This window comes from Muscardinus avellanarius (assembly GCF_963383645.1).
Source record: "Muscardinus avellanarius genome assembly, chromosome: 18".
Taxonomy (NCBI): domain Eukaryota; kingdom Metazoa; phylum Chordata; class Mammalia; order Rodentia; family Gliridae; genus Muscardinus; species Muscardinus avellanarius.
Genome location: NC_137804.1, coordinates 10,243,696 through 10,262,724, shown reverse-complemented (window position 1 = coordinate 10,262,724; position 19,029 = coordinate 10,243,696). Strand labels below are relative to the sequence as shown.

The 19,029-nt window shown below is 41.7% G+C and overlaps 1 protein-coding gene across 1 annotated transcript in view; it reads right to left on the bottom strand.

The window, feature by feature from the left end:
* GADL1 (glutamate decarboxylase like 1) overlaps positions 1–18,793 on the bottom strand; it is a gene marked incomplete at both ends in the record, with an annotated part of 148,980 nt that extends 130,187 nt beyond the window's left edge. The window contains 6 exon segments of the mRNA XM_080715344.1: positions 876–982; positions 4,463–4,553; positions 7,555–7,681; positions 11,862–12,034; positions 15,517–15,607; positions 18,779–18,793. Of these exon segments, the coding sequence (XP_080571470.1) occupies positions 876–982; positions 4,463–4,553; positions 7,555–7,681; positions 11,862–12,034; positions 15,517–15,607; positions 18,779–18,793 (604 nt within the window).
* Between the last annotated feature and the right edge of the window lie 236 nt (positions 18,794–19,029).

The window sequence follows — 19,029 nt, the reverse complement described above, 5'->3', positions numbered from 1 at the left end:
AGGTTACAATCTATGAGCTCTACACTAAGGGCCAGTGCCCATGTCTCCATAATTAATAATAATCTATCTCTCACCTGATCAATAAAAATGTGATGAAAATATGTGCCCCAATAAAGGACTGGAGGATAAACAAATACACTTTAGAAATATTTTTGAGTAAAATTTATTTATTTATTTATTTATTTTGGTGGTACTGGGGTTCCTGGAAGCCCTTCTACCTCCGGGCTACACTCCCAGACCTATTTTTACATTTTTATTTGGAAACAGGGTCTCCTAAACCAGCGAGTGTGGCTGGCTTCGAACCTGCGCGATCCTCCTGTCTCTGCCTCCCAAGCGCGGGGATGACAAGCGTGCGCCACCACGCCCGGCTGAGTAAAATTGATTTAAAAATGTGGTGGAGCTGGGCGTGGCGGCGCATGTCTATTATACCAGTACTTTGGAGACTAAGACAAGAGGATCACAGGATCGAGTCCAGCCTCAACAATTTAGCAAAACCTTGTTTCAGAATGAAAAATTAAAATGGCTGGAAGTGTAACTTGGAGGTCAAAGTCCCTGGGTTCAATCTTCAGTACAAAAATTTAAAAATACAACAACAAAAAAAATGGAGGACTTATCTCCTCTCCAAACTCCCAACATCAGGTACATTCATTGGCGTTAGATATAAATCCTAAGTTGTAGACATCTCATTTGTTAAGTATGTATGTCATTAATCTGGTAAGTATGCAAAATATTATCTCTGCGGAGAAAGTCACGAGCTAGCAACATTCATATCCGACTTTGTGTAAAGTGTAAGTCTGCGAGGATTTGTTTCTGAAATGAGTAAAAGCCGATACGCTCCTAGTGGAGGACCGATGGCAGTAACTAGTTGCACTCACCTGGATTAAATATTCCATCCCCTTCTTTCCAGCCAATACATTCAATCATTTTCTTCAGAACCGCTTCTTCCACTAACAGAAACACTGGGGACACCTCATACGTGTAACTAGATAGATATAAAAAACACTTCACTTCTATGACTGGAGTCAAAACATCCCTTTGGTGTTCCAAGAAATGCGCTGCTGAGGCATGGGCAGCCTTCGGAAATGTGTCCATTGGAAACAGAGAATCACTCCATCGTGATGGTCCTGCTCGTGGTTAGACAAATGCCAGTGGCCGGTGGCCTAAGGGGCAGGTGACCTACTTTAGCAGTCCTGGTTTAGAAGACACCTTCAATCCCACAAGGAGTGAAAATGGCAAGACATCGGGGTTCTTTCGATCAGCTACGGACAGTGGCCGTTTCACTCTTTGGGCACTTTGGATACGGCATTGGATGCTGATGTGGGTTAACCAAACACTGTTGTCTTGGTAACCAGGTTGTATAAGGTTACTACTGTGGATATGCTAAAGCTCTAGATATTCTGTGTGGAGGCTACTGATTCTGGACTTTCCCTGTCACACTACCTCTATTTGTGCAGATGGAAGGAATCCGTGGGACATCTTAGCACGTGATTTTACTGCAAGGCTATATCCCCTGTCTGTGAAGGATCTGTTGCTCTCAGCTACAACTCTGTGGTCAGGAGCCTTGCCATGCCAGCCCCATTGGGGATCGCCTGAGCTACAGGGATCTGCCTCCCCACACTGGCACCCCTTCCTGTGGCAGTCCACCCTGGATGGCTGGTCACTCCAGAGATCTCTGGGAGGTGGCCAAGACTGTCACTGACCTACTCCCCATTCTCCCGGCCTCTTCTGTGAATCCCCAGGGTATCCCCAATGGATGCACATCCCATCCACTGAACTCCATCCCAAGTGGCTTTCCGGGGAAAGTCAACCCCATTAGTCATATCTGTAATGTTTTGAGCCTCCAGAGAACTTGAGGGTGGCTAAACATTTCGAATCTCCGTCTCAATTAGGTTATTACATTAAACTGTATCTGAATAAATGTATACTCTAAATATGTAGGCTAAACAGATGTGTTTAGATTTATAGTCACAGAATTTGATGCGATTATTTTAACATCTGGAAGGAAAAGTTTAGGATGGAGGTAAAAGAAAATACACCCAAACGTTGAACACTTACCACATATCATCTATCAATATGCCAAGCATGCTACAAATAGTGCATCATTTTAAAGATAAGATAGGTCTTGTTTTCAACCAGGCTATGAAAAGCTTACACATATGAAGAGTGTGAAAAAGTATAAATGCTGATGTATACCTAAAGTACAAATACAGTAACTCTTCTTTTTTTTTTAAGCAAAAAGAGCTAAGATTAAATCTGTCATTGAAAACCAGCTGGACTCTCCACTTGGGGCTAGGCCTGTGGACAGAGGATAAGTTGCTGTGTGTAGCTTGCCCTCTTGGGCTGCATTTTCAGCGAATGGTTCATTTTCGCAGCATTTAATTCGGCATAAAAATCTCTAAGTATTTCAGATTAAGTAACCTAGGCAGGGAGTTAGAAAAATGTATGATATACAAGGGTTCCAAGAGTTGTGTAGTTTTACTGTCTTTTCTGACTTACCGACTGCTCTTGTTATATCCCTTGTAACCTCATAGGTGCCCACATTACTGCACTCAACTATCTCCGGGGTCACCAATGGCACCCGTGTGGCTAATCCAGTGAACGCTCTCCAGTCTTGGTCTCGGTGGACCACTCAACTACATGTAATAGTAGACACCCGCCCCTTCGTGGCTTCCGTACCAATCCTCTTGGTTTCTTCTTTCTTTTCTCTTTCTCTGGTGATTCGATGCCTCCTAGCCATGGATGTTAGGTGCCCTCAAGACCTAGACCTGAACCCTCTTCTGTCTCCACTCTATACTCTGACTTCATGACAGTGGTGGGTATCTATCCTGACCGCTCATTAAAATCAATGTTGAGTTCGCAAATATAGCAATGCATGGTGTAGACCCACAGAAATTCATGTTTAATCGGCCTGGGTTGGGACCCAGGCATCAATCTTTGTAATTGTCCCTATGTTAATTCTAACGAGCATCCGGAGTTGAGAATCACTGGCTTAGGAAATCTCATCCTTACCCACTATTCTAATAGAAACAATTTCACCAGTGACTTTAAGTTTATGCCTTTCCCATACATACCAAAATTCCAGGCCCATATAGCTCTCAGCTTAGTTGATATCTGTCTATTCTTTTTTTTTTTTCTTTAGTGGAACTGAGGGTAGAACCCAGGGGCATTCTACCTCTGAGATCCACCCTCATTCATATTTTTATTCTTTTATTTTGAAACATGATCTCACTAAGTTGTGGAGGGCCTCACTAAGTAGCTGAAGCTGGCCGGGAACCTGTGATCCTCCTGTCTCAGCCACCTGAGTACTGGGATTAGAAGCGTGAGCCACCACACCCGGCAGTTGATATCTATTCTTGATGAGCTCAGTCACAGCAAATTCAGATGCCCACGGTTGAACATCAGATTCTTGATCTTGGCTCTTGCACTGTGAACTTGAAAACTAGTCCCCTCTTCCACTGCATCTTTATATCCATGAGTAATACGACCATCAACCAACTATGACAGCCAAACACCCAGGCCCTATCTCAGAAACTCCCTTCTTATTCTTATTATCCAGTCAGTTATGTTTTATCTTCCAAACATGTTTTTTTCTCTCTATTCCTTCCACTTCTGAGTCCAAACTGCCATTGTCTCTCACCTTGTGATGGAAACGCCCTGCTAATTGCTCTCCAATTTACTGTCCATATATCCAGCAATGCTTTTAATAGCAAATGTCACCCAGTGATTCAGAAACCCAAGGGATTTTCAATATGCTCAGAATAAGTCATGGACATGTCCACAAGGTGCTCCTGATGTCTGGCTTCTATCTCTCTCTCCAGTCCTCTTGTTCTGTCAACTACACCCACACTGACTTTTCTGTTCATAAGCTATATATCATGCAGCCTCCCAGCACAGGACCTTTGTACATGCCATTCCTCTATGGAGATCTCACCCTCCACATTTCACCTAGTTAAGTCTTACTCGTCCTTCTCTTTTTAGCTGTAACCTTTTCAGAGAAGACTTTCCTGAGCTCACAACTAGGAAAAAACTTTCCCATTTATATTTATAGCATAGAGCACCTCTCTCCAGGAGAGTGTGAATTTTACCCAATCACCACTTGGACTAGCATGTCTCTTTCAGCAGATTTTATGCCTCCCAAGGGCAGATTTAAGGCTTATTTTTATTCAGTTTCTCTCTAGTACTTTGCACAGACCAGGTTCTCTATACGGGAATGAATGAGAAGTTGTTCAATTTACTTTCTCCTCTGATGATGGAGGTAACATACCTGCCATACCAATCTCACCTCACCCATATGCAAATCATATAGCCCTTGAATAAAGCCAAGTGTCCTGAGACTCTTCCAGTATGTATAAGATTATGTAAGAGAAACCACTGCACAGAAATTCACGCAATAAGATTCCATCTACTTAAGAAAACATCTCTAATCCATGTTTGGTGTGAAATTCCAGTAACATGCACTTACACGCTTGGGTTTAAGGCTTCTGTCATAAACCGGGCTGCCAAGGAGTAATAATCAAGGCCAGCGTACAACTGGTTGAAAAATCTTGGGTGGTCTGTAAATTTAAAACAAAGTACTCATCTATGCGGCAACTGAAAGGAAAGAACCCATCAATGCAGCCACAACATTTGTAAACCTTTCGGACAATGAAAACAGCAAGAAACAAAAGAGCACGCACATGATTACAAGTTTATGACATTCAAAACCAGCAAGGCCGCTCATGGAGATAGAAGTTGGAATTCTGGGCACAGAGGGGAAGGACTTGTTGATTGGACAGGGGCTGGAGGGGCCTCTGGGATGCTAGCATGCTCTAAATCCTAGTGTGGATGGGCAATATTTCTTTTCTTTCCTTCCTGTCTTTCTTTCCTCCGTTCTTTTTCTCTTTTTTTCCTTTCTGTTCTTGTTTGCTTGTTTTGTTTGTTAGTTGTTGTTGGCATTGGAGATTGAACCCAGGGGCTTTCTACCTCTGAGCTATACCCCCAGTACTTTTGGTCTTTTATTTTGAAACGGGGTCTCCCTAAGTTGATGAGGATCTTAAAGGTCTCATTAAGTTGCTGAGGCTAGACTTGAACCTCTGTTGAAAATTCTTTCTATTAAACAATGTTTTTAGGTAAAACTTGAACAGTGTCTTTTGGGGAGAAGGATTAGGAATTTAACTCAGGTCTTCTAAATCTGAATTATACCCAGATCTTTTCATTCTTATTTTGAAACAGAGTCTCACTAAGTTGCTGAGAGCCTGTTCAGCCTCCCAAGTATGGGGGATGACAGGTGTGGGCCACCACACCCAGCTTTGAGCAGTCTCTTAAGAGCTCTAACTTATCTACTTCCCTCTTCTACAATCCACATCCCCCCAGATCCCTTGTAGAATGGACCTGAGCACTGTGTATCCAAGCACCACAGCCCTGCCTTTATCTTCTGAAAATATCAATATTAACTTCTCTCACTTCAAAGGTTTCCAGCCACCTACAGGGCGCTCCACGGATTGCTGGCTAAGGTGGCCTTATTTTTCAGATGGGACCGTGTGACTGACGTTATGTAGATGGAGAAGTGACTCACTGGGCTACTTACACACACAGACTCAACTGACTTCAGACACAGTCTCCCTTAAGACTCAAACAGTGTCTAGTTCCAAATTTCTACTTACTTCACTTTTCCTCATATAAAAGGTCTCATAAAGGTTCTTGACTTTACACAGTACGACTAGTCTCACCAAACATTAGGCTAAAGGGCTTGACATTCTCAGTCATGACCAAGAACAAAGAGACAGGAGTCTAGTTCTGATTTGAGATGCATGGGAACTACATAGTTAGTGACCTCTCATTATGATGCAAAGAACTGAGTTTGAGTGTATTTTTTTCCTCTCTATAAACTTGGGGTTCAATTAAAAAGAACCAAAAAATCTCAAAAGAAAATGCATTTTCAATTAAAATACAGAAAACTTCCTCTGATCTGGCAAAGGAAAGCAGACATCGCTACGAGTAATTTTAATAAGATTTTTTTTTTAGTTCTGTGTTAATTTATGATTGATTTCCATGGTAACACTATGGAAAATATCCAGTAAACTGAAAAATCTACTGCACTAAATGTCATTCTACACTTCTGACATGTACTATAATAATAAGATATGTATCTTTGCTTCCGAAATGCTAACAGAGTTTTTGATACACACGCCAGACTTTCCCAGAGGAATATAATCCAATTATTTTAGCCAGGATTTTATTATATTCTTTCCACTAAATTTAGTCCAGTGTCAGGATTCACAAAGCACAACGCCTGTGTGGTTTTAAGCACTGGATTATCTTCACAATAAAAAATATGTGGAATGCATATTTTGGGAAGATATTCTCCCATGCTTGAAACTTGCTCACTGTGTGTCTAAGATATTAACAGTCAAGTTAGAAAAAGTATAGCAGTATAGAAGCCGGGCGTGGTGGCTCATGTTTGTAATCCCGGTACTTGGGAGGCTGAGACAAGAGGATCGCAGGTTGGCAGCCAGCCTTAGCTACTTAGTGAGACCGTCTGCAACTTAGTGAGACCCTATTTCAAAATAAAGAATAACAAATAGGGCTGGGAGTGTAGGTCAGAGATAGAATGCCCCTGTGTTCAAAAAAAAAAGTATAGCAGTATAGAAATAAATTCATATCACTGCATTAACCAAAGATGACAGTGGTTATGATGGGATAGTGGAACTATCCCAGGAAAATTTACCATGTATTTACTTTTTAATCCTGCCAGCTTTGACAAAATAACCCCCAAATTAGCAACTGCCAAGAGTTCAACAGTGTCATCCCAATAAATCTATTCTTGTTTATATTAAAGAGGACTTCTTAACTGGTTGTAGTGGTGCATGCCTGTAATCCCAGTACTTGGGAGGCAGAGACAAGATGATCACAGGTTTAAGGATAGTCTCAGCAAGAAGTGAGACTTTCATCAACTTAGCAAGACTCTGTTTTAAAATAAAAAAAATCAAATAGGTCTGGGGGGGTATGACTCAGAAGTATAATGCCCCTACGTCCAATCCCCATTCACACACACACACACACACACACACACACAGACACACACACAATAATAGACTGAGTGTGTGCCCTTGGGTTCATTCCCCACTACCATCCCAACTACCAACAGAAAATCCTTCTTGACTTTTTTTTTTATGTTCTGAGTCATAAAGATTTAAAATTCCTTAGCAACTTCATGTAATCAAAATATTATTTACCAGTCTGGGCCAACTTAAGAAATTATAAGTGTCAGTAAAATATATATAGCCTCATTTATAGATGGGGGATGGGAATTGGCAAGGAACAGATAATATATACAGTTAAATATCAACACTCGAAAGTTTTTCTATCAAGTTATCTGTGGCCTTGACCACAGATCGGAATGAGGGCATCAATGGACCACTGTTAAAACATCAGAACCACAGGTTTTTTTTTTTAATCTAGGTTTCTCAACCCTTAAACATGATCATGCTCAGCTTTATTAAGAGGTAAATAAATGGTTAAGGATGTAAGAACTTGTCAGAGATGCAGAAAAAGGAAGGAAGCCTAAGGTCTTACTAGTTTTAACGCTGAAGTGTATGACGTCCTGGCAGAGTTTCAAGAGACTGTCGTGCGATTCACCTGTGTCTCTCATCTCCAAGTCAAGAAGCTGTTTCAACTGTTCTGGAGAATGCCATTCACATACCTGCAGAGCCAGCAACGACACACAATCAACAGAGAACCACCAAAGCCCAGCAGGGAGTGGATTTGAGAAGCGTGGACTTCACCCTTAGGCAGCTCCAGGGACGTGGGAGACACAGACCGTAACATGCAACTGTAGATCTTAACATGCACAAAAGGGGCTGAGGGAGCAACCAGATGTGTTGGACATAGGAGGAGGTCCCATCTTGGATCCGAGTGGTCAAACATTTTCTGGAGGAACTGATATCCAAGTCGTGACTCAGAATAAGAGAATGAATCAAGCAGAGGTTGTGGGATAAGGTGGTTGGAGGGATGTTCTAGAGAAGTAACAGAAGGGATAAGCCAAGGATAATCCTGAGGTTCCATTCTTGGACACAGGATTTGATGGTGGCAAGAAGGAATTGACTAGGAGTGGGGAGAAAATGATGATTGACTCCCCCCGCCCCCCAGGATTGAACCCAGGGGCATTCTACTTCCATCTTAATCTCCAGACCTCCTTTAATTTTTGTTTGGAAACAAGGTCTCACTATGTTACTGAAGCTGGCCTAGAACCTATGGTCCTCTTGTCTCAGCCTTCCAAGTACTGGGAATATAGGTGTTTGCCACCACACTTGGAAAATGATGGGTTTGGAGCAGATTTAGTCTAATTTTCCCTCAGAACATACCAAATGAGTGTGAGCTTGAGGGTCTGGGAGGACAAGTCTGGCTACCCCATGATTATATTGCAGTGGATGGATGGTTTGGTTGAGAGAGGTTCAACATGGAAGAGGAAGAGGAGAAGGCACCCACCCACAGGGTTCATCTCAGGCTACTGGCTAGAAGTAGCCTTTTTATTTTTCAGGTGGAACAGTGTGATTGGCATTATATAGTTGGAGATGTGACTCACCAGGCTGCTTACACATTTGCTGATTCAACTGACTTCAAACACAGACACCTTTAAGACTCAAAGAACATCTAGTTTCAAATTAATTTCTACGTGTTTTTCTCATATAAAAGGACTCCTAAAAGTTCTTGGCTTTGCACAGTGCAAGTATCCACACCATATATAAGGAATACCTAACAACAGGCGGAGGAGCTAACCTAGCAGGTGGACATCAGGCCCAAAAGGAAGGGAGGCTCCTCAGGTAATTAAGTTCCTGCCACCAAAATCAAGAACAAAGAATCCTTGAAGAAGGTGTCACCACAGCCAAATACCTCTGAGAAGCCAAACTAGATAAAGACTGAGGAGTGTTGCTGGGATTTGTCAACCAACAAGGAGGTGTTCTTGGCAGGAGCAGTTTGACTTGAGAGGTGGGGGCGTAGGCTAGAAGCGAGAATGTAGGAGGTGCAGGAATGGAGGGAGGGAGTGTAGACTCCCTTAAAAAAGTTTGATTGTGGAAGGGAGGAGGGCATAACCAGAGGCTGAGAAGACTGAGAGGTAGGAGCTGGAGAAGCAGGAAGGAATAGCAGGTCATGTGAGAGGTATGGAATTAAACTTATAATGTATCCATGATAGGAAGAGGTAGATCAAAAGTGCCTGCAGCAACCCGCGGAAAGGACTGCGGATACACTCAACATGGCCACGTTACAAAGGGCTTCCCATGGTGGGAAATGCAAGTCTCAAAAGGCTACTGATGACATGATTTGATCCATGATATCCTGGAAAAGATAAAAATTCTAAGTACGGAAAACAGAGCTGTGGTTTCCACCTGCAAGAAGGGCAGGGAAGGGTTGGTTATGGAGGGAGCACAGGGAAATGGGGGAAAAGAAAAAACTTTTCTCTATCTTGATTGTGGTGATGGAATCCTGATTTGGCAAAGCTCCTGGAACTGTATACTAGGAGAAGCAAATTTTACTGAGTATAAATGATAACTAAATTGTTTAAAAAGACTGAGAATGTATACCAAAGAGGGCACTAAAGGTAATCATCTTTATGGGAAGATGATTATCTGCCCATCACATTTTAATGGTGTCCTATTGAATCTCAGACAAAGTAGGCTAAGTTAGTTAGGTATAAAAACCTCACCTCCTTCCCCTAACACCAAAAAGCTTTCAATACAACTGCATAGGAATGAATAATCTGGCATTCAATACAATGTGATCAGCTTGTGGGGCTTAGTTGTTAGCTTAAGATCTTAACCTCTTTATCATCTTATTTCCTATTAGTCTTCTAGATGAGCCTTCTTTCAAAATAATAAAATAAAGTCATAAATAAAATAAAGCCAAAAATAAAAGTCATCATGCTATGTTAAATATAATTTTCCCTTTCCATTATTTCCTCCTTTGCTTTCTTTGACATCTGTAGAAATGAACATTCCCCACTCCCAATTTTCTCTGCCCACCCAAATCTTACTTAAACTTTACCCTGTCCTCCATTGTCTAAAGGCCCTCTTATGTCCTGATTACTCCCTAGCTTCTGCGTATGAGAGAAAATATGTCTCTTCACTTTCTGTGACTGGCTAATCTCGCTTAACATAATATTCCCCAGGTCCATCTTTTTTCCTGCAAATTATATCATTTTTTTCTTCTTTATTGCTGAGGAGAATTCCATTGTGTGTATATCCTATAATTTTGTAATACATTCATCTGTTTATGGATACCTAGGTGGGTTCCATAATTTGGCTATTATATATTGTTTCTATAAACATGAATATGCATGTGTTATAGTCTCCATCAAAGCTCCAAGTACCCACTCTTCTCAGAAATCCCAAAAGTCTGCCCCAAATTCCCAGAATTTATTACCTTCTTACTGGAACCCCCTGTTTTCTTTTCCAATGAGAATTTTTCTTTACAATTAGATTATGAATTCTGTTCAATGCTGAGCCTTTAGCTTGTGTTTCTTTATATCCTCCAGGGCTGGATATAATGCCTCAACAGTAGATAACACTCAGTTAATATTTAATGACTGTATAAAGGCCAATTTAAAAAATACACTTGCCAGAGGAGCTGTGGGCTCCAAAGTAAACCAGGTCAAATGTATTTCGCTAATACAAAGTAGACCAAAAAAAATACTCAATTATAAATATATTATCTAGATTGATAAGAAATCCCACCAGCACTTTTCCCTTGAATGCAAATATTCCAAGTCAACAGGCCTAATCTGTTTTCCTAATAGTTTTCTCAAATGCGCAAGACCAAAATTCAGAATGAATACCACCATATTCAAAATTCTTTAAAATGATACCTATTTCCTACTAATGTAAGTAGAGGGAAGAATCTCTCCCATACCTTCACTTGTCCAAAATCCAACCCCAATATGAAAAGCGATGAGTGTAACAAAAGATAATTTAGCAATTTTAAAGGCACATGGAGATTATTACAGGTGTATAAAGCTGGACTAGCCTGGATTTTAGTCCCAGATCTGGTGATCTTGGGCAAGATATTTGTTTCTTTGTCTTCCTTTCTCCCCCATCTTTAGAGTAGGGGTAATAAACCAGACTTACTTCTTACCACTTTTTAAAGGATTATACAAAGTTGTGTATACAAATATACATGGAGTAATCCTTAGAATACTGCCTAGCACGTAGTACCTACTCCTGAGAGTTAGATGTCATTAGTAGTAGTTCTCATATCAATTTGAACCTGAATCTAAGCCTTGAATTCAAACCTAGAACCAGTCATTGGTATCAGCCAAGGGTCACATTTAATACTCAGGATTTCCATTCTCGGCTCAGACAAAATTCTGGAAAGAACGATTAGATAAATAAGAAAGAGTTTTCACAGCTTTTCAAACTTCTATTTGATTTTCACTAACAATGTAAAGAATCTGCCCAAGAAAAGAGAAAACAAAGTGTTTTAGAGAGTGTGTAAATCAGAACAGCAGATTTTTTTTAGAGTCCAGATTATTACCTAGGGCGGAGAGCTTGACTGCTATACTTTGGGGCTTTACCTAGTTAAACCCGACATCTCAGTCAATCTCCCCACAAGGTCACCAGTGAACCCTCCAAGAGAAGCAGACACACAAGGTCATGGCCAGGGAGAAAAATGGCCCAAACTTTGGTATCTGGGCATCCCAAGACAAATGTACAGATGAGATGATACAAATTTTTGAATTTCTTATTTCCCTTAAATACAGTCATACAGATATAGAAAAGAACCTCTGCTTCCCACATCTGGAATTTCTTCCTGCCTCTGCCTTCTGAGTAGCTGGGATTACAGTGGTATGTCGAGACACCTGGCTTTTCTTATTTGTTTTTTATGTTTACCTTCTCATTGACATTGGTGGCTTTCAGAACCACCTCTTCCATTATCAGCCTACAGGCCTCTTCCACAAATTTTTCTCCTGCTTTTACATCTGTTGTCGGGCCATTCAGTACAACCCCGTCCACAACAACGGCATTCTTCTTACTTGAAACCATCTCTTGCTCATCAGTATCTCCTAGAATCACATAAACAAATTGTGTTTGAGAGATAATCTAATCGGTTCATACAACAAAACATAAGCAAAACAAAAAGGATCGCTAACTCAGCTCCAAATGTATATCTTTTACTTATTTCTTTACTTATTTACTTATTTGTTTTAGTGTGTGTGTGTGTGTGTGTGTGTGTGTGTGTGTGTGTGTGTTACTGGGGATTGAACCCAGAGGCCTTCTACCTCTGAGCTATACCCTCAGCCCCATTTAATTTCTTTTTTTAATTTTGAAACAAGGTCTCATCAAGTAACTGACAGCCTTACTAAGTTGCTGAGGCCAGCCCTGAACTTGAGATCCTCCTGGTACTGAGACTATAGGCATGTGCCACCACATCTGGCTGCATATCTTTATTTTAATAGAATAAGGCACCATCTGGGACACTGAAGCTGACAATCTCCTATGGTACTCAATGGCATGACAAAATTAAGGAGATTACATAAATCTCACAGTCTGTAGGTTACATAAATCTACCTCACTATATGTCACTGTATGTGGCCCCTGTATCGAGCTGAGTTAGCACATACATTGGATACCCGCCCATGTAGTATAATTTCTAGTCTGATCGGGGAGGGGTGTTCACCATGTACAACATTTCCCACATGAAATGATGCTGAAGTTGAAATACATAATGTCTCCATTCATTAGAAGAGATGGCTTAAAAAAGCAACCATCCCTAAGAGAGAGGAAAACATTTGCGGGCCTTCCCATAAATGCACAAATACTTGGCATCAGATCCCTTCCTTAGATACATCTCTCCTCCTACCACAGCAGGGTGTGCAAAGAGGGGAGCCGGGCATTTGGAGAAAGAGAAAGAGAAAGAGAAAGAGAAAGAGAAAGAGAAAGAGAAAGAGAAAGAGAAAGAGAAAGAGAAAGAGAAAGAGAAAGAGCTCTTTAAGTTTTACTTGGAATTACCATCACCTCTACGCTCTACGGACTCCTTTGAAATATAAAGCATATGACATTTGTTCTAACCTTCAGAATCCCAAATACACAAATCCTATAACTGAGGAAGCAAGCCTCTGCCTACATTTGTTTGTACAAATTCACGTAGCGTTTCTGAGCCCTAGGAAGAAGCTCTGGGCAGAAGTAAAGAAAATGGCACTGGGCCAGACACAAACTGTTTTCCTCCAGGAAGCGATACTGAATTTCTGGATGGAATACCAAATTAAATTTTATGAAGTTCAATCCCACATTTGATGTATCTGAACTACAGAAGGAACTGAGAGAGGTCATCCGGTCACCTTCAAGAAAGTAAACACTGAAACCTTCAAAGGCGGAGTGCTGGCTGCTCGCTTCCTGAAGGCCTGGCTCACATAAATGTGTTTCTCTAAAGGTGAGGACCCTCCTCCTTCAGGTGTATGTAGCTCTTGGTCGGCTTCTCTGTGAACTAAATATCACGGTCTGCCCAGGAAGAAGGGTCCTTTCTCTTTCTTTCATGCAGCCTCTTGTTTAGCACCAGGGAGGAAGGTGGGGAAGCCTCAAGAAATGGAAATGTTCCCACAGTACTTGTTCTACAAACCCTTTTGTGCGAAAAGATCTTTATAAACACCAGCACATGTCTATTTCATCTGTACATGCTGCCTTCTAATTTGTTAAATTAACCATGTTTTCCCATTTTAATAAAGCAGTGCTGGGGATGGAACCCAGGGGCATTCGACCTCTGAGCTACACTCCCAGCCCTATTCTTTTATTCTTTATTTTGAAACAGGGTCTCATTGAGTTGCAAATGGCCTCACTAAGGAGTAGCTGAGGCTGTCCAAGTACCACAATCCTCCTGTCTCAGCCTCCTAAATGCTGGAATTACACGCCCAGGTCTAATAACTCATTCTTAAGCAAGAAAAACAAACTCTGTGTGTGTGTGTGTGTGTGTGTGTGTGTGTGTGTGTGTGTGTGTGTGTGTGACTGAGATGCTGGGAAATGAACCCAAGGAGTATTCTCTACCTCCCTAAGCTATATCCCCACCCTTTTTTGTGTGGTACTGGGGATGGAACCAATTGGCATTCTTCCTCTGAGGTACACACTCAGCCCTATTTTTTATTATTTATTTTAAAACAAGGTCTCAGCTGGGCGAGGTGGCACACACTTGTAATCCCAGTGCTTGGGAGGCTGCAACAGAAGGAGCCCACAGGTTTGAAGCCAGCCTCAGTGAGGCTCTCGGGAACTTAATGAGGCTCTGTTTCCAAATAAAGTATATAATGGGTCTGGGAGAATAGCCCAGAGTTAGAAAAGCCCCTACGTTCCACCCTCAGTACCAAAACAAAAACAAAAACTAAAAACAAGGTTACACTAAGTTTCAGAGGGCCTCATTAAGAATCTGAGGCTGACCGTGAACATGCGATCCTCCTGTTTCAGCCTCCCAAGTACTGGGATTACAAGCATGGGCCACCACACTCAACTTCCCCTGACCTTTTTATTTTTTAATTGGAAACAGTCTTACTAGGTGCTGAGGGTGGCCTCCACCCTGCGATCTCCTATCTCAGCCTCCCAAGTACTGGGATCACAGCTGTGCGCCACTGTGTCCAGCTCATCATTATAATCTTAATTTTATATTTTAAACCTATACTCGAATGACCCTCTGTGTCAGGGATGCCGCTTTGTCCCTTAGAGCCCCTCCCTAATGCCACAGCCATTTCCTGCAGCAAGGCTGATAAAGTGAGCATATGATAGGTTTGTATAAACTCGTCTTAATATCTGTAAATATATCAGCAGTGCAGTGTAGGTATAGGCAGAGGATGGATTGAGACAAGTTTAGGAGATCTATATCTGAGCAGAAAGGTTACTGTTACCCAAAATAGCCTTCCACAAACACAAAAAATAATTCTGACAACCTAATCCAGATAATCAACCAATATTCACCTCCAGCTTTGATATGATCATTTCTTCTTTGTGTGTGTGCATGTGTGTATGTGTGTGTGCGTGTGTGTGCATGTGTGTATGTGCATGTGTGTGCATGTGTGTGCATATGTGCGAGTATGTGCATGTGTGTGTGTGCATGTGTGTGTTAACGAGGATTGAACCCAGGGGCATGTTGTCTCCGAGCTATACCCCCAGACCTATTTTATTTTTTATTTTGAAACAGGGTCTCACTAAGTTGTGGAGGGCCTCATTAAGTTGCTAAAGCTGCTCCTGAACCTATAATCTTCCTGTCTCCGCCTCCCAAGTGCTGGGGTTACAAGGTTGCGCCACCAAGCCTGGCCATTTCCTCTTTTTCTAGTCAGTATCTCTCTCCTCCTTATAACACACATATTCATTTTAGTGGTGGAAATGTACAAAAACAAACTTTTTAAGTATTTTTTTAGCATTTCACCTCACAAAATATCTTCCTTTTTAAATCCACCTAAATATGCCGATGGTTTATTTTTTAAAAAAAAAACTGTCTAAATATATGCATTTAAAATAATTCTATTCTTACTGGGTGCTCTAACCATATGAATCCTATTTATTATGCCTTCGATCATTTTCTTCCCAAAGTTAAATGTTCCACGAAAATTCTGCAGCTTTATAAACCCCTTTTGTTCTGTTATTGACACATAAATATGCTGCCCAGGAAGGCACCGGATAAAAATTTCACAGGAAAATCCCCGAGTGTGGGAAGGAGGCAGCCTGCAGGACCAATCTTACATCCTCTCGCTGAGGAGGGCCTGCCCTGATGAGTTCTAGTTTAGCTCCTCAGTTTCATTTCTTTTCCACTTAAAAGGATGCCTTCCACAGGGGATAAGGTGCAAAGGCGGAAGCCCAGGAGTTGGGCTTTTAGATGGGAATGCTCTGCATCTGAAGGTACCATTCCCTCAAAAAAAAAAAAAAAAAAAAAAAAAAAAAAAAAAAAGTTTTTTAGGTCTTAAAAATAAAATAGGAAAGAGGGCAATTATTCCAGGAACCCTGCTTATGTCAGTAGGCAGTGCTATTATTAAGCACATAGAAAGAGTTAGATTTTTTTTTTAACCTCATTAGTAGAATTTCAGGCTTTTATTGCCCAGGGAATAACAGCAACTCTAAGTCTTAGCCCTCTGAGCCCCTCCCTCTCTCTCTCTCTCTCTCTCTCTCTCTCTCTCTCTCTCTCTCTCTCTATCTCTCTCTCTATCTCTATCTCTCTTTCTCTCTCCCCCCTCCTTTTTCCCTCCCCTCTCCTGTCATCTTTGCCATCTTTATCTTTAGTTTCTTTATATCTCTCTCTTTTACACACACACACACACACACACACACACACACATACATACACACACACACACAAGAAAATTTTTTTTAAAATGTCAAACGCCCACTTCCAACCGGAATAGCAGTGAAGCTGAAGTCATCACTGTCTCCACAGCTATCAATTAGAGAAATCCCTACAATTTATACAATGATCTAGGAGCAAAATACTATCAGAGGCCGACAAAAACCTGGGTCTAGAGAATCTCTTTTCTCAAGAGTTACATTTTATTTTGTTGCCAGCTGTGATAACATGCCTCTGCTTCCCCTGCAGTGGGCAGAGAGTGGTTGGTAAACACCCTCTGGAGACAAACAGGCCAAGCTGTGCTCCTCTGCTGATGGGGAACCTTCTTTATAACTGCTAGAGGTTATGATAGTACTAGTGAAGTCGTTCCAGTGGAGAAACCTTCATTAAGACTACGTCAGACTCTGGCTGCCTTTCATCTCCCCACTCCCATCACCTTAGTCTGAACCGCCACCCCGTGCTTGGATCACTGTAGGAGCCTCTCCGCTAACCCCCAGCTCTGCTAGCCTCCAGCCATGCTCGACTGTTCTCAACAGTGTCGCTCCTACCTTCCTGAGAAGGGATGGCTGAAATCACACGAGAAGTCTCCGCTCAAGCCGTTCATTACCCATAAAACTAAGAGCCACAGTCCTCCGGTCACCTCCATGGCCCTGCATGAGCCCAAGTAGCTCTTTGGCTTCAAGTCTCTTTTTTACCATCCCTCAAACTCCCTTCATCTTTAATCTTTTCCTTTTCTTTCTTTTCTTTTCCTTTTCTTTTTCTTTTCATTTATTTTTTTCCAGTACTGGGGGTGGAACCCAGGGGCATTCTACCTTTGAGCTACACTCCCAGCCCTATTTTTTTTTCTTCATTTTGAAACAGGGTCTCGTTGAATTGCAAAGGGCCTCACTAAGTAGCTGAGGCCGGCTGTGAACCATGATCCTTTTGTCTCAGCCTTCCAAGTGCTGGGATTACAAACGTGCGCCACCATGCCTGGCTTCTTCATTATTATTATTTTTTAAAATTCTGTCCTTAGTCATCATTTTCCCAAGAAGGCCTTCCTTGACAACCCTGTGTGACACTGTTACCACCTCTCTCCACTACCTTTTTTATCTACATTACTCCAGAACAATGACCACACTCTGCCATACAACACCTACAGAAAGTCAAGTATTTGTGTAAGTACCTGTCTCTCCAAAAAGGTTGAGCTTGATGTGAGCATGTGTTTGTATCTGCTGGTTTCACCATTATTTCTGGTAGTTTGATGAATAGACGCTAACTGCTCAACAGAAGGACCTCTCCTTGGTTCCTTCAAACAACCAGTGATAATGGCCTCCTCCTCTGGGATGGTTGCAGACTATCTGGATGCCCCTCTGATTGACCAGCACAGGGAGGAGTTTCGACCTAATAGAACAGGAGATCCCGTAAGCTAGGGATGGAGGAGATACAGCAAAAGTGATGGGCTAGAGAAGAGGTGAGAAGACCAAAGGAAGGACTCAGGAACAGAGTCGGCGAGGTGCACCTGAGTCTGGGGTCTCCAGGTTAATAAGGGAAGCCACGAGTGGAAGACCACCGCTTGCCTCTGTTCTCTCCTTTTGCCTTAAGTGGTCATCTGACTTTGGAAAGTCATTCCACCGAATACAGTCTCAGCCCAGAAATCATATTTCCTTCCAAAAGGCAGCCAATCCCTAAACACCCTCACCACTGCATTTCTACCAATTCCTCAACTTTATACCTTGCCAAACTTTACATAAGCTCAAGATTTGCTTTACTCAGAGACACGTGCAGTCCTCCATTAAACAATAATCCACCTAGACTCAAATATTGTTTTCACTATTTAGAGATGGCTTTTTCCTTTGGTGAAGGATTAAATGAATTAATATAGATAAAGCTTTAAAACAACATCTGATCAACATTGGGCACTCAATAAATGTTAGCTAATGGTAGCTATTTCAATAAATGCTGGTTATAGACAACAATAATATTTTCATAGACAAAAATAACATTGTCATAGACAACAATAATATTTTCTTTTTCCTTGTGGTATTGGAGATTGAACCCAGGAGCAGTCTACCTATAAACTACACCCAGAGCCCCATCCATTATTATTGTTTTTTTTTTTTTTTTGGAACTGGGTCTCACTAAGTTGCTGAGGGCCTCGTTAAGTTGGCCTTGAATCTGAAATCCTACTGTCTCAGCTTTTCAAGTAATGGGCTTACAAGTGTGTACCACCATACCCAGCTCAACAGGAATATTATTTAAATACATAAATGCATGTGATGGTAGGCTATGAAAACAGAAAGGACCATCTTCTCAGAGGAATCAGAGGAACCACTGCAAACCAGTCTACACCAATGCCTGCTGTGTTATCCCCTGTGGAAGAAGAGGACGAGGGGTCCCTATTGAGAGTGGTTTCCCTGAGAGGAGAATAGAATACTTCCACCGTGTTCAAGATACAAGACGGCAGCCAAGGAGTTCAGACCACACTGGGTAGGCAGCTATGCACACCACTCACCTTCCCACCTTTCATGTTGCGCTGTGATTATCTGTGTCCAGGTTTTATGTCTTGTTCTGGATAGTAAACTACAGGGAAAAGATTCATGTCTCATTTTGCTGGACATCTCACAAAACAGGGTTCAGCATCCCGCTTCCAACAACCCCTAGAGGGCTGACTGGTTGACTGTATCATAATCTTGAAAGCTGTCTTATCTAACCTTTACAAATCCACACATCTTTTCCACAGCCCAGTGGCCAAGAAATTAAGAG